This window comes from Parasteatoda tepidariorum, chromosome 1, assembly GCF_043381705.1.
Source record: "Parasteatoda tepidariorum isolate YZ-2023 chromosome 1, CAS_Ptep_4.0, whole genome shotgun sequence".
Classification (NCBI taxonomy): Eukaryota; Metazoa; Arthropoda; class Arachnida; order Araneae; family Theridiidae; genus Parasteatoda; species Parasteatoda tepidariorum.
The window spans coordinates 21125251-21143551 of NC_092204.1; the positions used below are offsets into that span (position 1 = coordinate 21125251).

The 18301-nt window shown below is 26.3% G+C and overlaps 1 protein-coding gene across 4 annotated transcripts; it reads left to right on the plus strand.

Moving 5' to 3' along the window:
• Positions 1-344: 344 nt before the first annotated feature.
• LOC107445809 (RNA-binding protein 41) lies at positions 345-13039 on the plus strand. Of its 4 annotated transcripts, none has more exons than XM_043039243.2 (6): positions 345-486; positions 2738-2901; positions 5788-5977; positions 7513-8004; positions 9586-9733; positions 12919-13039. In XM_043039243.2, exons 2-6 carry the CDS (start codon positions 2756-2758, stop codon positions 13005-13007), a joined length of 1065 nt encoding a protein of 354 aa, XP_042895177.1. In that variant the 5' UTR covers positions 345-486; positions 2738-2755; the 3' UTR covers positions 13008-13039. The 4 variants fall into 4 exon arrangements, with proteins under 4 accessions (XP_042895177.1, XP_042895179.1, XP_042895178.1 ...); XM_043039245.2 differs by lacking the exon at positions 345-486 and adding an exon at positions 487-587; XM_043039244.2 differs by lacking the exon at positions 345-486 and adding an exon at positions 532-657.
• Positions 13040-18301: the final 5262 nt, after the last annotated feature.

Below are 18301 nucleotides of genomic sequence, written 5' to 3' on the forward strand. Positions count from 1 at the left end.
TTGAAAAAGAAAAATGTATCATATAAGTAAATTGCAAATCATTGACATTAAAGATCATTACACTAAATAAATGCTAAACTAATTTAAATTACATCTTAAAAAATTAATTAATTGAGGTATCATATACGAGAAAAAAAGGGAAAAAAGAAAAAAATTGTTTGAAAACTATGTTATGGAAGAAAATTATTTCGAGTTTCGAATTCTATAATTAGTGTATGATTATTACTGTTTTTTGCTCAAAAATGGCAACAGAAAAAAAATATGAATCACTCATCAATTAATTAACGGATTACAAAGACAATTCATTTGCATCATTAAGTTAATTGTGGAATGAGGAAACGATAATTAACTAACTTTAGCAAAAATCCTTATCTATCCTGTAATGTCGTTTTTCTTATAATGTAATCACGGTATTACGTGACCGTGACTGTGACGTCACGCGGCAACTCGTAAATGTAAACAATATCCTGAAAAGCAAAAGCCCAGGTATGAAGTTTCTTGTAACTAATTTAGAATAAAATTCGATTTAGATTGGCTTGACTTATTTTTTTAATTGTTTTTCCCTCTTTTTTATTTAACAAAATTGTGTTAGTATCAAGATCGAGTGTTAAATTAATTATTCAGATCTACTACAGCAAATTTGATTTGTGTTGAAATGTAAACATACTTGTTGTGAATCATAACAAATCCCTATTCGACTTATTAGTGTGTTCTTACTCTTAATTCCCTTGTGAAATTATAATAATAATTGTAAAATTCTTACTTCTTTTAATTATTCTTCGAGCTAAGTTAGTAAAGCCAACTAATGAACTTTTTAGTCATCATTAAAATAAATAATATCATTATACTTCGTCAAAATATAAGCAGATTTTGTAATTTCGGTGTGTCATTCCTATTGAAATAGAGTCTCCTAGCCTTACTTCTTGTTTGAAGTTTTGATTGATTATGAAAAAAATAAAATTATGGGAGAATTTTAGTCATTATCTTATATTTTAGAGATAATGGTAATAAGTAAGAATGTTTTAGAAATTTAACGTTCCAGAAAAAAAAGTTAAGATTCTAGGTTGTCCCAATATTTCTGATTCAGTCCCAATATTTCTGAATTATTAATATTCAATAATCTCAATTTTTAAAAAATAAATAAATTTCTTATTGACATATAGTTTAAATGTATGGAAACATGTTTTAACTCTGTAACTATACACTATGGAACCTTTTTATTTTCATTTACATTTTAAAATATTTATTCAGTGGTGTCTTTCCCAAACCTTGCAAAATTTTCTATATTGATTTTATTTGTACTACCTAATATAAGAAGCCAAAGATAAATGACATTAAAAAAAAAGCTCTGAACTAACCATGAAAGAAAATTTTTTTTTGTTTACAAAGAGTTATAAGCTTGCAAAAGTCACTAATAATGATATGTTTCAAATTATTAAAAAAGATAAGAATCAGTGTAAATTGTTGCAATCTATAATTCTAATCCTAAGGAAAACTGTTTCTTATACTATAGTTTTTAAACTTATGATCGGAGAGAGTTTGAAAGTTATTGCACTCGCCTTGTTGTTGAACTGGTACCACAAAATTGATGTAAATCAGTTGAGAATGAGTCTAAAAAGCATACCAGCATTATATTATATAGAGCTGAGCCCCCTGTACGCTCCCGCTCCTCAACCCAGATGATTGGTTTGCAATAATTGTTGTTTCTAGGCATGAAATAGTTCTTTCTATGAAAGTTGACATTATTCACTTTCAATATATGTACTAAAAAGAATTCTGTTTGCTTACGCTTGTGCTCCCATTTCCATTTAATAGATACATATTTCCCTTATGAATCTATTATAATCAGTAATTTTTTAAGTTATTGCTTTTTAAAATAACATTTGAAATTAAAAGTATATTGTTGTTATAAATTTGGAGAGTTCGCAACTATTAATTTATGCCAAACGGTTGGATATATTAAATACAATTTTTGCATGCATCACATTGTGCATGAAGCTGATTGATAAATTTTTAATCATCTAACAAACCTCTTTAACTGTAATTTATAATCTTATATTTATGTAATTTGTACAAAGAATAATAATTGTGAGACGGTTAGTGAGATCAGATATCAATTTAAATAACTTTAAAATGTAGTGTTGTTGTTGGTGTATGCCTGTTTTTAGGCAGAGGGGGTGCGATTGTTCTTGTTTTCCAGTGGCGTCATCTACAGCCAAGAATTCGACTTCTGCCACACCATACCCCACACCCCTTTATAGGGCGGACCCATTCATTCATCCACAGATCGTAATTTTGACCTGCATCAGAGAACGATCGATCTCCAATCCAGTACTCCCAGAGGTGTTGATTTGTTAAAAATGTAGTGTAAAATTAAGTTATAATAATAATAATAAAAAAAAACACAATTCTCTTGGTTTCAGGATCAAAATCAAAAATGTAATATTAGTGTTACAGGGATAAATTAGGGATGCAAAAATCATAAAAGTTTCAATGTTATATTTTTAGAGTTTCTTTTGATAATTTCTGCTGATAGTAGGCACTCATAAATCTGCAAAATCAGTAATTTTTCACAGTTCAAGATAACTGAAAAATATAGGATCATTCTAAATAATCACAAAATACTCTAAAAATAAGTGTTTAAACAAAACACACAAAAAATCTATATTTCACTTATCTAAACTATAAACTCTATGTCCTCATGTTTCTACGTGTTCAAATTTTTTTTTCCTTCCAGATATTTTTGATTTTCACCATGGCTAAAATTATAAATAACAAAAGAACGGCCATGTTTGATAACGATGAGTTTGAAGTTGACGAACTCGGTGCTGAAACTGAGGCTGAAAAACAAATGAAAGTTATTTTGCAAAAGCAACTAAATACAAATTTATCTTTAAATGAGTAAGTATATTTGTCTTTGTTTCAAAATAAATAAAAAAATTTAAAACCATATGAAAAATGTTACAAATCTCAATGGACTGTTCAAACCACTATTTTAATACAAAAAGGCTTTTTGTAAAGTGATATCTCAATTCATTCAGTGGATAAAGATTGATCTATTTTTAGGGAGTGGGTAAAAAAGGATTCTGTTATTATTTCTGTTTTATGCACTGATTTCATGTTTGAAAATTCAAGAGCTTCAAAATAAATTAAATACAATTTATGCACAAAATATACTGTACAATTAAGCAGTTCATAACTAAATATCATAATCAATTAGATTATATGTTAAATATTTATGTTTTACAAATGTTTTACCAAATGTTACAATAGTGATATCTCAATGTATAAATATATAATTCAAGGTATTGTATAGTGATATCTCAATTCATTCAGTGGATAAAGATTGATCTATTTTTAGAGAGTGGGAAAAAAAGGATTCTGTTATTATTTCTGTTTTCTGCACTGATTTCATGTGTGAAAATTCAAACTAGTTAAGCTTCAAAATAAATTAAATACAATTTATATACAAAATATTATACTGTACAATTAAGTAGTTCATAACTAAATATCATAATTAATTAGATTATATGTTAGATATTTATGTTTTACCAAATGTTTTCATTATGTAAGGCCAATAGTGATATCTCAATGTATTAATATATAATTCAAGTTATTGTATAGTGACATCTCACTTCATTCAGTGGATAAAGATTGATCTATTTTTAGGGAGTGGGAAAAAAAGGATTCTGTTATTATTTCTGTTTTATGCACTGATTTCATGTTTGAAAATTCAAACTTGTTAAGCTTCAAAATAAATTAAATACAATTTATTTACAAAATATTATACTGTATCATTAAGCAGTTCATAACTAAATATCATAATTAATTGGATCATTAATTAGTAATAATTAATTAGTTTTCATTATGTAAGGCCAAAATTCTCATTGTTTTTTTATAAATGTATTTAATGAAAAAAATGCTGTGCATAAAAAAAACATTCAAAATTACTGTTCATTAAAAAAAATTGGATTGCAAAATGAAAGAAAACAATAGAAACAAGGCATATCAGGATCACCTCTCTTGGAAAAATAATAAATATAATAATAATAAATGTAATTTTAAAAAAAATCAGAAGTATTAAATTTCTGGTTCAGTATAGAGTAATCTAGCTTGAATTCTTTAAATTTCTCTTTTCTATTTGTCTTCCAGAACAGATATTTGCCAGTCAGGTACAAGTTTTAGAACTTAACAAGTATGTGTAAAAATTATTTCTAATAATGCATAGTAAAAAATAAGATTTTAAATTATTGTTTATTAAATCTATTCGTATTACAAAAAAAAAAAGTTTTGTTGAAAAATAATTTTTCATAAAACAATACTTTGACGAATATTTGACCTAAGTTTCGGCCGACCGAATATTCAGCAAAAGGGCAGAGTAGGCCGAATACCAAATAGTCACCGAATATTCGTTACATCCCTAGTTTTCTTCTCAGTACAAAACATAAATTGTTAACATTTGTAATTAAATTGCTGTTCATTTTGTATAAGTTCAGGAATTAATTATTTATTTTCTCTTCAAAACAAAATAACTCCTCAGTGTCAATAACTTCTCAGTGTCAGTATTATTTCTGAATGATAGGCGTGGAAATTTCTTATTTCAAAAATCACCCAAACAGGTATTTGTTAACAATATTATAATAGCATTTGTGACAACACTATTAAAACAAGAGAAAATGAAAGAGGGGAAATGTTGGACCGAGATTCGATTGAATTAAAGATTTAGCTACTGTTTATTTATTTTTTAAATAAAAACAAAACTCAAAACAATGGCATTAAGTCATCTGAAAATAAAGCTACTTTCTTATTGTGCTTAACCCATCTATTGTTTTGTTAATGAATATTTTGTTAATACCTTTTATTTCATTTTTTATTCACAACAAAATAAAAAGCTACCATGTTTGTAGAAGTTGTTTAAGTCCAGGGTATCTGCTCACCTGAAAAGTCATGAAAAATCAGGGAAAGTTATGAATTTCGGTATTGAACAAAATTTGTCATGATTTTAACTATTTTCTTAAGCAAATCATGAAAAATCATGGATTTAGATCACAGAAAAATCTAAGTTTTAAAATGGAATTTAAAAATACCTCTGGCCATTTCAAAACAGTCATATTTTATTAAAATACAAAATGTTTTCATCATGTTCTTTAAAAGTTATGGTGTTCTTTCAAAAAATGAAAGAAAAAACATCATTTCTAATGCGAATTATCTTTTAAACTTCTGTGATTTCATAATTTTTTTTATTATTTATTTTTATTTTATCAATTTAAAATTCTAGCTGAAGCAAGCCAGTCATTGGCGAATTTTTCTTGTTCCGAAATGAGAAAAGAAAAGTTGAAAATGAGTATTTCTTTCCTTTCGGATGAATAAGAAAAGTATCTTAAGAATATAATTCTGCAGAAAAAAATTATTTGTTTTTGTATTTTTGTTCAGCTATTTTATTGCTTCAACTCTTTCTTTACTCTGTTTTTTTAAAAATTTAAAATCATTAAATATGAAGATGCAGAGTATAACAGTTTTGGTTATACCTATCATTTCAATTTATGTTATTATAATGCTTTTTTAAATTTCTTGTGTTTTTGTCGTAGAAAATAGTGACTTCGTTAAGTCATGAAAAATTCTAGGAATTAGTCATGAATTTGAAAATCTGAAATGTAGCAGATGCCCTGTAAGTAATTGTATTTTTAGTAATAAGTTTATGAATACTGATTATTTAACATAGTTGCTCGATAATTACTTTCAATGCAATGAATTTTCTTTAATGATAATAGTTACATTTTATTTCAGGCAATTTTCCCAGCATCGCACTTTTGTCAGTCCAAGTACCTTGAATTCTTTAACTGAACTTGTGCATGGGACATGTAATTTAGAAAAGTTCAAACAGATTGAACAAGATGAAGAAGTGAGACAGGAACTTCAACGATGTGGACTCACTGATGAGGAAATAGTTACTTACCTTGATTTAAAGACAGAAAAGGTATATTCACAGGCTGATTCTTTTTTTCTTTTTTTTTTGCATTAATAGTGCTCAACTTGTTTGAGCTAAAATGTTCATTTTTAATTATTAAAAATAAAGTAAATATCTTATAGTATCCCCTGTGGCAGAATTGCGGCGACAATGTTGCAGAAGGTTACAGAGTTCTCGCAGAAAGAATTTTTCTTTAGGAAGTAAAAAATTTTGGTCTTCTTTCTGCATAAATTTTCGAAATTTTTTTTTCTTTAAAATAATATTTAAAAGATGACTTTTTTGAGCATCAGAAGGGAAAGAAATGTTCGTAATTTTTCAATTCTTATTTGTGAAAAATGAAGCAAAAACTTTCTTTTCTGCAAAAATTATTTTTCCCTTACAGAGGAGAAGAAATGATTAATTTTTGCGTGAATGATTAATTTTGACGTGATTTTTTTTTTTCGGTTTTCTTTTCTTTCCCGGATTTTACGATTTTTAATTATTTGTTCATGTGATGATTTACGAAATGCAAAAAACAAAAAAATTAGTGTGTTTTCCTCTTACAAAATGTGACAATATCGCTTGAGATGATTCGAATGAAAAGAAATATTACATATTCATTTAAAAAAAAATACATACAATTTTATTATATCCAAATAGGCTTTTCTTTGTGAATACAATGTTTCTGTTACTTTAAATTTAATTAATAACATATATATTAGTTATTATTAAAATTATCTTGCTAAAAGATATTAGTACTAGAGAGGTTTGTCGCAGAAAGCCCAAACAAATTCTGCCACAGGGATAGTATCATATTTTTAGGCATCTTCTTCATTATAAATTAGAGCACTTTTAGTTGAGGTACCGCAGACATGACATTCTGCATTTGTGTACAATGCATGTACTGCAAATATTACAGAAATTGGTTGTAGTGGTATATTACAATTATTTGACAGTACCCTAGCATCCCTCTGAAATTATGTACTAAAATTTATGATGATTAATAAGTAAAACATTTGGTTTGATATTTTTTTCAAAACCTTGTATTATTTAAAGAGAATTGAATAACAAATTAAAAGCCATTTATGCAGTGCTAATCAGTGAACTAGAATGCAAAAGCAATCTTGGGCTGAATTCATTGAGATTCTTTTTATAAATGCTTTTGATAAAAGTACTTCACTATAGGATTTTAAGTAGGATTCCATGAAACAAGTGTAGAATTCAGTTTTAAATCTTTTAAGCTTTAATTTTCCTTCAAAAGATAAAAAATATGATGCAATGCTACCATTTAGTATGACATACAAGACATAACTAATGACTTAAAAAATTACAAAATTTATCAAATTAAAATCTTTAGTACTTTAAAAAAAACTATGAAAAGCTAATGTTAATTAAAGAATTCAAATATAAAACCATAAATGAAATAATAATAACGAATTAATTTAAATGAAAAGCATATAAAAAAAACTGTCATCCAAACCTGTATCAGCTAGAATTTCTGGCTAAACTACATCACTAAAATTTGAATATCTTAATTAATGAAATGTCTTAATTTTTTTCTCTAGAAAGATAATCATCGAATATTTAATCCAGAAGTAAGAAAAGAATTTCTTCAAAAAGTGGAACAAAAAATAAAACTACACAATGAAAGTCTTCTCAAACCTCAAGAGTTCAAAAATGTGAAGAAGCTAACACGTCATGAAATCGAAATTGAACGCTCACTTTATTCTGGTTGTTCAGATAAAAGCAAGTTGTCTTCATTAGTGTCAGCACAGACTTCATTTGAGCCAGATGGACCTTACAGTTACATTAAAAAACTTTCAGATAAATTGACAGATAAAACTAGAAGGAAGAAGAAAAAGAAATTGGTAGAAGCCAGTCAATCTTTGCCGTCTGATTCACTATCAGTGGAAAATGAAAGCATCCAATATGATCCCAATGTACATCATGTTAATATACCCTTAGAAGAGAATGAAGTAAATGAAAATCGCTTGTCAGCTGATGAAATTAAGAAGTTACCAAGGTTTGAAAACCATACCATTGGGCAACCAAATAAAGTAACTATTCATTATTTCTACTTCTCCAATGAACCATATTTATTTAAACTGCTAGAAATATAGAATTTTTTTTCTTAATTTAGTTGGATGTAAAATATTTATTTTGTATATTTGTACCTACAACTGATTTTAAGATTTATTTTATTTGAGTACATATTTTAGGTATCTTTATATTTATGCCATTTGATTTGTTGTATAATTTTAGAATATCACAGATTTTACTGAGCGTTAGATTTTTTTTTTCAATATATATCATAAGCATTTCTTTTTTTACTGTATACATAATACTTGTTGAAATTGAAATATATAAGCAACCAAAAAAAAAGAGAAAAAATCACTACTGAATAAGATGAGACTGCAAACAACAAAACCTGTTTGATTGCCAGAGGAAACTAAAAATAGTGGAAAGATGGTTATTAAAATAGACCTTCAAGTTTCATCAGGCAATGATATTGGTTTTGATGTTTGCTTGAATATTAATTATTGATCTTTTTACATAGAGAACAACATAGACTTATAAATAGTATCCAAACTTGCCTGATTTACCCTATTTTTAAAAATAAAAAAAACTAGTTCTTGAGCACTGTGCCCCATTTGATTTATCATTTACTGCCATTTCTAACTTGATTTTCCTATCCAGAAATGAACTGTTAAACTTTGTATTTGCTAATTTCTTGTTTTGCTAAAGCTTTGTTTAAGTAATTATATGAAAATGATAATTTTTTACTCTTGCAAATTGATGGTATTTTATCTTCATCTCATTTTTTTTTTTCATGCTGATTATTTTTTAAGTGTAGATTTTACTGGCGTTACTTTTTAAGAATTTTTTTTTTAATTGCATTTTTTTTTAATCATTCTGTTTACCCTAACTACCAGAAATAGATTAAAAAATGATTTATTTGTTAATTTTTTGTATAAATTTTCCATTATAATAACAAACTATCTATATTTGTGACAGCCTGTCTCATCGTGAATAAAATTAGGATAGGTCATCTTAGCTCCAAAAATGATCTGTTTGTTGATTTTATACATTTTTATATTAAATTTTTATTAAGTCTCGCTTATACATATATGAAATTCAGAATCTGTTTCAAAGAGAGTTCCTGTTTTAAAACTAAAAGCTTTTTCAAAATAAATTAAATAAAAATTGCATTATGTTTTATATGCATGTATGATACAATATTTGTTTTATTGTTTAGATGCTGAACTAGTATCATTAAACTTTTACAAATTGTAATCTGCTTTTGCACTATAAAAGTAATTAAAAATAAATGCAAAAGTCCAATAGGAAAATATTTTTAGAATTTTTTTTTTTTAAAGTTTTAAGAAATTTTACTTCTCTTATTAAAAAGTACAATCTATTGCATCACATGTCATATGCTACAGAAAATATTCTGGATCTATTATTATGTAAAGCTGTAATATTATTTATTTTATACATATTTTATTTAATTGTGATTCAACAATTTGTGTTATCCTTTTTTTAAAAAAAAATAATTTTTCTAAATATTTAAAAATTAAACAAGTTTTTATAGATGTTTTTGTTGATTACTAAGCATTTTTAAAAATATTTTTTTTTAGACTCTCTATCTTAAAAATTTGCACAGTAAAACTACAGCAAATGAACTTCGCTCCCTATTTGGCCAGTTTGAAGCAGAAAATGGTGTTCCTATTTATTATAAAGTATGTACAGGGAAAATGAAAGGTCAAGCATTTATTACTTTTTCAAGTAAGTGTTCTAGTTTTTTTATTCATTGAATGTTACATTGTTCTTAGTGTTGTTTATTTTTATGTATTAGTATTAAATTTAATTATAGCTGTTGTAAATTTCAACCTTTGATGTAAAACTGCCTTTTTTCCAAAATTTTTTCTAATACTTCAAAATGATCCCCTCCCTTTTTAAAATTCTTACAAAGAAATTTTTGTACAAATTTATTTATTTATTTTTTTAAATTCATTTATTTATTTTTTGTCATTTTAATAAAGTTTTGTCTTAGTGAAGTAAGGACAAAAATACACCAAAATTTCTCTGATAAGGAGTCACAATTGTTGTAAATGTATTACTAATTTTTAGTTATAAGAAATTACTATTTTTTCCCTAACAAAGTTCTGTCTTGCTGACAGAACTTTACTTTTGAGTAACACATGCAAACTCTATAGAATGGCTTTTATTTAAATTGAAATTTAGTATGTAAAGAACATTTATAATTCAAAGTGTAATAAGTTTTTAAATTTAACTTCTTTCAAAACTTTTTTGTGAATTTTTTACTTTATGTTTTTAAATAAAGACATTTCTTTCCTTATTTTAAATTTTTTTTCCTTCTTAACGATAACTTGGAAATTTTTACAATTTAGTTGTATCTAAGCTTGTTTGTAAAATATAAATGAAATTTTTTGCAATGTAAATCACAAAAAATATTTAATTCTTGTATTTTGTAGTAACAATTTTAAGGATTATTTTGTAAGAATCAAAACTACCATGTCAATTTCATTTTACTAAGTTAGACAGTAATACTGGAAACTTAAAATTTTATCCTCTAATTGAAGTAATTGATATCATAATTGCAAGCCAATTGTAAATTATATGATTGATTACTTGCAATTACACTTTATTTCTTTATTTATTTAGTTTCAACTTGTTTAAAAATATCACTTTTAATATCTATAAATGAGGGTATAGTATACCAATACTATTCTTAAAATATAGAAATGTGAGATGGCGAATTTAAAATTTGTTGATTCAATTTTAATCACCATTATTCTGAACAAAATGAAAAAATAATAATTATAATGTTGCATCCATTAGTAAACCAACTTTACACAAATTTCAAAGAGAATAATGTGGCAAGTAAGTTTTAAGTCTTTTTTTTTCACGACTTGAAAAAGTGAACTTAGTTGCAGTTTATCCACAATTTTAATGTCTAATAATATCCATGTACAATGTAGAAATAAAAAGAAAAAAACAATCTGAATAACTTTTGATCTCATGATATGATTGGATTTTCACTTACTAGGACTCTTTAACTTAATGGTTTAAGGGGATGACCTCAAATATGCTAATTAATAACAATATTTTAAATTGCAAAATCAGGAACAAATATATACTTTCACTGAATAAACATATCACTCAAATAGTTCCTGAGTGTTAGTAATTGTTAATAGTTTTATACCTTACAATTTAAATTTTTTTCGACTATCCTTAAATAAAATAATAAATAAAATCATAAAATAATTTTTATAGTAAGTTATCTGTAAATAAATGAATTTTATAATTGTGAGCAAAATTTTTTCTATTCACTTGAAAAGTTCTCTAGATATAGCGAAATATACAAAAGGTGAAATCAACATTAAAAGATCCAAACTTTGGACTATTCTGGGAGAGTGGAACTGCATATATTGAGGGTAAGAAATCCAAATCCCCTTTTTTAAAAAAAGGTATATTTATTCAGAAAAAGTATGTTTTAGTGTTTGATTTCGTTACTTAAATGATGTTTGCTGGAAGAAAAAAAAACTATTACTCATTTATACTTATTTTGATGTGTAACATTAGACTATTTACTACAGTTAATACCTTATATTTTGTCTTTATTTACTTCTGTTTCTGTTAATTTGTTCTATTTTATATTAAGTTTGTAATTGAAGAGCAGAAGCTATTAGAAAAGTTTAATTTTATTGCTGCATGGAGTAACTTATTTACTTAATAGTTGAGTTGAAAGCAGTAATTAAGGTAATGCAAACATTAAAAAATTACACAAAAACTGCAGCAAATAGTAGAAAGAATCTGAGCAAATAGTAGAAAGAAATAAAAAAATTGCATATATTGTTAAGAATATTAGTTTGCTAGTGCTATTATCATATCTAAATAGATATTTAGATGTTTGAAATTATTTGTTTTTACTTGCATGCTTGTTCTCAGTAAAAAAAAAAAGTAAAATATAGTTGGAATTATAGATTAGTATAAGAAATTGTAATGCTTGGCAAAGGCCTAGTGTCGTCATTTTTTATTACTACTAAAGAGAGGAAAGTGTGATAAACTTTATAATAAGAGAGGAAATTATAAAGAAAGCATTTTATGCTTTACAAATGTATTCATGTCCTCAGTTTCTTTTCTTTTTTTAAAGATTTTTATAACTCTCTCTTCTCATTAGTATTCACAAAAAAGACGATGCATGGCAAAGACCCTAACATCGCAATTTCTAGTGCTAAAAATATTGTATTAACTCCATTTTATGTTTTTTACTCTGAGAATTACATGTGAATAAAAAAAAAGTTTTTTTTTTTCTCCAATGCCCGCCTGAGGAATGACATTTACATACATGCATTTGTTGGCCACTTTTTCAGGGGCACCTTAGTAGGTGGGCCAACGTTGCTCCCACATAAATAAAAAATAGTTAGTGTTGCCATTTAGAAATTTTCATAAAATTTTCTCTGTAATTGTAACCATAAAGGCTACTTAATCATTTATAACACCATTCTTAAGCACTTAGATCATAATACCTTTGTACAAAATTTCATTCCTTTCACTCAAACAATATGTTCTCCATAGGGGAAGTCTGCAAAGTTATTTTGTAATCATTCTGTATATTTATGCAACTATGTACATTAATTTTTTTTAATTATTAATTTACGTGTAGTAAAATAAATTAATGAAGAAAGCATCAATAAATATTTATTCAAATCCTTTTTATAATTTTCTCTATTATAAATGTCGTTTTCAGTGAGTTATTTTGTTATAATTTTATACATTATCATTATTTTAATAAAATATCTTTTGTGATACTTTTGAATAAGTAATCAAATTTTTAAATAATTGGTGTACTTTTACGCTATGGCAACTTGCATTCAATTCAACAATATATTTTTTCCATTAATTACCTTTGTAATAAATTTATACTGAATATGTATATATTACAGATTCTGGTGTTGCTGAGAGAGCTCTTCACTTTGCTAATGGTTACATATTGCGAGAGAGACCTATTATCATAGCATTTGGTAAACAATGATTAGATGACTTCATCATCTTTTTTGATTATAAGTAAGTAACATCATAGCAAACATTATTTAAGCTTAAATTTTGAATTTGGGTTGAAATTTTAAATTTGAATTTTCAGTAAATTTTTATAACATAATCATAAATGCTTTTTAAAAGGCTGCATCACTTTGAATTTTAAATAAATTGGCTATTTTGATGTTATTAAGCTTTTAAACTTTGGTAACCGAGGGTTATCTGATGTTGATTGTAATTTGTTTGGCACTTATTTGTTTAGTGGGGTGCCTGATATAGTTTAGCGAAAATTGCTAAGTTTTATGCTGAATGATTCAGCGAGCTGTTTCTTAAACGTTGGTCGAGTTTTATTTTTGTTCTTACAACCAAAATGAAATGTTGATTGAAAATGGTCTCAGAATTGAGTTTTTTAGAATTATTGGCATTTAATTACTTTTTCAAATGTCAAGCTAAAAGTTTTTGAAATATAATAATGTAAGGACAGGGTGCGTAGCGTTTGTAAAAAGTACTTAAAGGTGCTTTTTTGGGGATTTTGTTTTTAAAAGCTTTTAAAGGTGCTTTTTTCAGCTGGTGCTTTTTTTCCGAATAATTTTTTTTCTTTCCTTCAGTGATATCTGGTGGATCCCATGCATTTCACGAAAAATGGGGAGTTTGCTACGTAATCATTGATGCGGACTTCATGTCGTACCCATGTTATGACTTGCGCATGCGCACACTTGAAACCGAAACACGAGTGCTCCAATTCGGATAGAGAATATCAGATCCTTATGAAATGTTTTTCTTTTTAATTTAATTTATTTTTGTTCTTGTTTATTTTATTTTACTTCTAACACTTTTTTTGACGTATGGGGTAAGGGTACCTTTATTCTGAGTTCAGGGTCAAGTTGAATTCACTCGGTGATGCGGGAAGGTACTGATTGTTTTGATTTACGCCCGTTTGTTTTTTTTTAACACTAAAACTGTTTATAAAAAGTTTTTGTTTTTCAATAATATCATTGATTGAATATGAATTTTTTGAGTGCTTGAAAATTTTTGTAAAGTGCTTGAAAAGTTTTTAAAAAGTGCTTATTTTTGATTCAAAGATTTGGCTATGCACCCTGAAGGATATTTTATTAATATAAAATTTTTACTTCAAATTTTAGGTATTTTATTTCTTTGTGTCCTTTGAAAAACGCAAAAGGCATTAGAAATATTTTCATATAAAATGAAGAAGATGGTATTTCAGTTAGTTTGGTAGATGATACTTTTATTTAGAAATCAAAAAAGACTCAAGACTCTATTAGAATTTTTTTTATTAGGGAATTTATTATTTGTGTGGTCAGAGTTCTCCCTCTAAAAAAGGGCAGGGTACTTCCTCACAGTAAAGGACACACACTTAACACCCTAGAAATTCATCAAATTGTGTGATATTATGTAATAACTGAATTTGATCCTCAGTAATATAAATTAAATAATAATATAATAAACAATAATTCTCACACATTATCAAAACAAGAGAAAATTTTGTAATTTATAAAAAACAACTGAAAGCATGCTAAAAGACAATCTCTGAGCATAATTTTTTTCAAAAACAGTAAACTTAAAATATAAAAAAAAAAAAAAAAAAAAAAAAAAAAAAAAAAAAAAAAAAAAANAAAAAAAATTATTAGTTGATAAACAACTTGAAAGCTTTCTTTTTACAATTTAAACTAAGAAATTATGAAAAAAGGTATTTTTTTTATTTAAAAAAATATTTATTTCAAAATTTTTTTTTTAAATCTCTTAAAAAATTTATTAATATACCTCCCACCTTATGTAAAAATTTAACCAGTTGTGAAAAATCCTAACAAAGCACATATTTATAATAGTAGTCTGTATTAAACCTATGAACGCAGATAATTTTACCAATGTGTGATTATTATTTAAGCAGTTTGTTATTTATTTATTTTTTAAATGGAATGAGTAAAAAAGCAGTGTTTTTCGAAGGTAGTGATGGTTGCTTATTTTTACAAAAAGGGCAAAGAGCATGCATTTTTAGGGATCAAAGGATAGATAGGATAGGCCACCCTTTAAAAAAAAACGTTTAAGGAGAACATTGGTGTGACATCATGTTAAATTTCATCCATTTACTATTAATTTACTTTATATAGTAATGCAGTCACTATATAAAATTATTTAAAAAGAATTTATGTTTAAAAATTTTAAAGTTCAATACATTAGAAAACTTTAAATTTCAATGTAAATGCTACTGTACTCTATTCATTTTTATTTCTCTGAACTACTTTTTTGTTTTGTTGAATAATATTCTTATTTAAAAAAAAATGAAAAATGGAGGAGAGCCTTTTATTGTCTGCAAGAAATGAATTATGCATTTAAATTTACAAAACTATAATAATCAACTCTCTAACTTTTAAATATATTTTTATTGTGAAAATTGCATCGAGGTTTTTTTATTTGCCTTACTTTATTGAAGGAGCGAATTCTGTGGTATTTTATTAATTTTGTTCAGCTCTTGTCCTGTTAATGAGCATAACAGATTATTCTTTTACAAGTTATACTTTAATTTTAAAAAAATTTAGAGTATTAAAAATTCACTTGATTTTTTTTAAAATTTTATTTAAATGCTGAATTAAATTAATGAGAGCATACTAGGGTAAAGTTATATATAGTGGTGTGAATTTTCTGTTTTAATTTAACAATTTTTTTCCATTTTATTACTCTGTTAAAACTGATATTAAATAATGGTTGTTTTTATTTTATTTTACAGGAAAACATAAAAAGAACAGATGATTCATCTTTGGGCATATTAAGATTGGATCAGATTCACAAGTACTGCACCGAGTGTTCTGGTATGCAGCCTTGAGTCTTGTTATTGCTGAGATTTTTCTGGAAAAGAAAAAGAAGTTTTAAAATAAATCCTATAAATAAAAGAAAACAAATAAAATTTGAAGTCTTCTAGGATGGAGGAAATATAAATTGATGCATGAACTTAAAAGGTGTGTGTAATAATAATACTCATAAGAAAGGTGAATTCGAGTTATTTTTCCTTCACTTGCTATGTTTATAATGATATAAATTTCGCATACTTGGACTCGATCTTATTAGTTTGAGGGAACGACCTCAAATATATCAATTTGTGATTGCAGGTGATATAATAAATTACAGAATCAGACACAAAAACATACATTCTTTGAATAAGCATACCTTTTTTCCTGTAGATTTGGATTTCTAACCCTCAATATATAGGGTGTAGCCGCAATTTGGATAATATGTCTTCAATAGTTTGATCAGCAAAGCGGTTTAGAGCGGCTCACAATTCTAAAATTTATTTATCCTAGTATAATTATGCAAAAAAATTATATTTCATATAATAATAATCGATAAAAGTTTGAATTGTGACATATCAAAATTTTTACATCATGTTGAGTGTAATTTTATGTGGCAAAATTTAAAATTTGTGAGTCCAGATTAAAATTAGTCTTTTNAGGGAACGACCTCAAATATATCAATTTGTGATTACAGGTGATATAATAAATTACAGAATCAGACACAAAAACGTATAATAAATTACAGAATCAGACACAAAAACGTACATTCTTTGAATAAGCATACCTTTTTTTCTGTAGATTTGGATTTCTAACCCTCAATATATAGGGTGTAGCCGCAATTTGGATAATATGTCTTCAATAGTTTGATCAGCAAAGCGGTTTAGAGCAGCTCACAATTCTAAAATTTATTTATCCTAGTATAATTATGCAAAAAAATTATATTTCATATAATAATAATCGATAAAAGTTTGAATTGTGACATATCAAAATTTTTAAATCATGTTGAATGTAATTTTATATGGCAAAATTTGTGAGTCCAGATTAAAATTAGTCTTTTATTGACCGTTAAAAGGAATACAATAATAAAATTTTGTGAAACATGTGAGGGCCTATATTAGAATATACATTACAACGGTTGAGTTTTTCTCATTTTTTTTTATTTTTAAAACTTTTCTTAAAAGTCCTATTTTGATGTGCATCATCTTAATTTTTTGGCTTTTTCTTATTACTAAAATCAACAAATGGCTCTACAATACTCAATTAATAATATGTAGACTAAATAAAAAACAAACAAACAATGAATTGGAAATTGGCAAAAGAGATGTTTGGATAGAATAAGTTTGAAATTACTAATCTACTTTGACTTTGCTAGCAGGATTAGATATAACTATTTTCATGACAACTTTTCTACTAACAGTTGTTTCTTTTTTCTTTTTTAAATTTGCAATAAAAATAAATAATTCAACATGTAATGGTTGAACTATTTTTTTCCCCTTATATGTTGCAAGTAGTGTTTGTATATCATTTGCTGAAGATACAGTTTCTGTATTTTCGATGGAGTGTTATGCCAACTTAGGGTTGAACATAGTCAAATAGCTATAAATAGGGTAAATATAATTTTTAGGAAATGCATGTGTACACGAAAATTTATTTTAAGTATTTACCATCCGTTTTGCAACAAATAAATGGCATACGACCCGCACAGTCGTGTTGGAAATAGTAATGTTTTGCCTTCTTTTTGCTGTATGTGAAAGGAAACACAGCGCTCTTGCCTACAAAAAATTAAATAAACATTCAATAAATATCTGGTTAAGTAAATAAAAAAAAGTATCTTGTTATTCCTGTCAATGCTGGTAATTGCTTGAATTTTAAAAAACAAAATAGAAGTTATGTAATGCATTGCATGTAAACTATTGAAAATTAGTTTCTTTTTTATTAATTTCTGAATGAGGGAAGGGATTACAAAAGGAACTCTGGTCTTTGAATACGGATTAAAAAAATTCAATAGAATGGGAAGTTCAATAGAAGTTCCTAGTTCAATAGAATTTCAATAGAACTAGGAGGCTCCGCCCCCTGCTCGCTAACGCTCGCCAACCCCCGAGAATTGCTAAGCAATCCTATGTGGTTCACGCCTTGAACCATGGCTCGCTGCACTCGCTCGCCAATGAACACAATGTTCTAGCACAAAGACATAATATATTATCATCAAAGACATAGTATTTTATCATCAAAGACATAGTATTGTACTTATGTAGAAGAATTCTACCAATGTTCTTATTGGCTTTTAAAAAAGTATATTAGCTATTTAGATTGTACATGGTGAAAAAATCAAAACATTAGCTAAATAAGAAACATATTAGCAAAATAAATTATCAAATATTGCTTCACTAATATTCTGCATTTTAAAGCGTGAAAATTCAATGCATAAATAAACGCGAAATATAAAAAAATTCAATGCATTCAATACAAACACTTAAACGTTTTT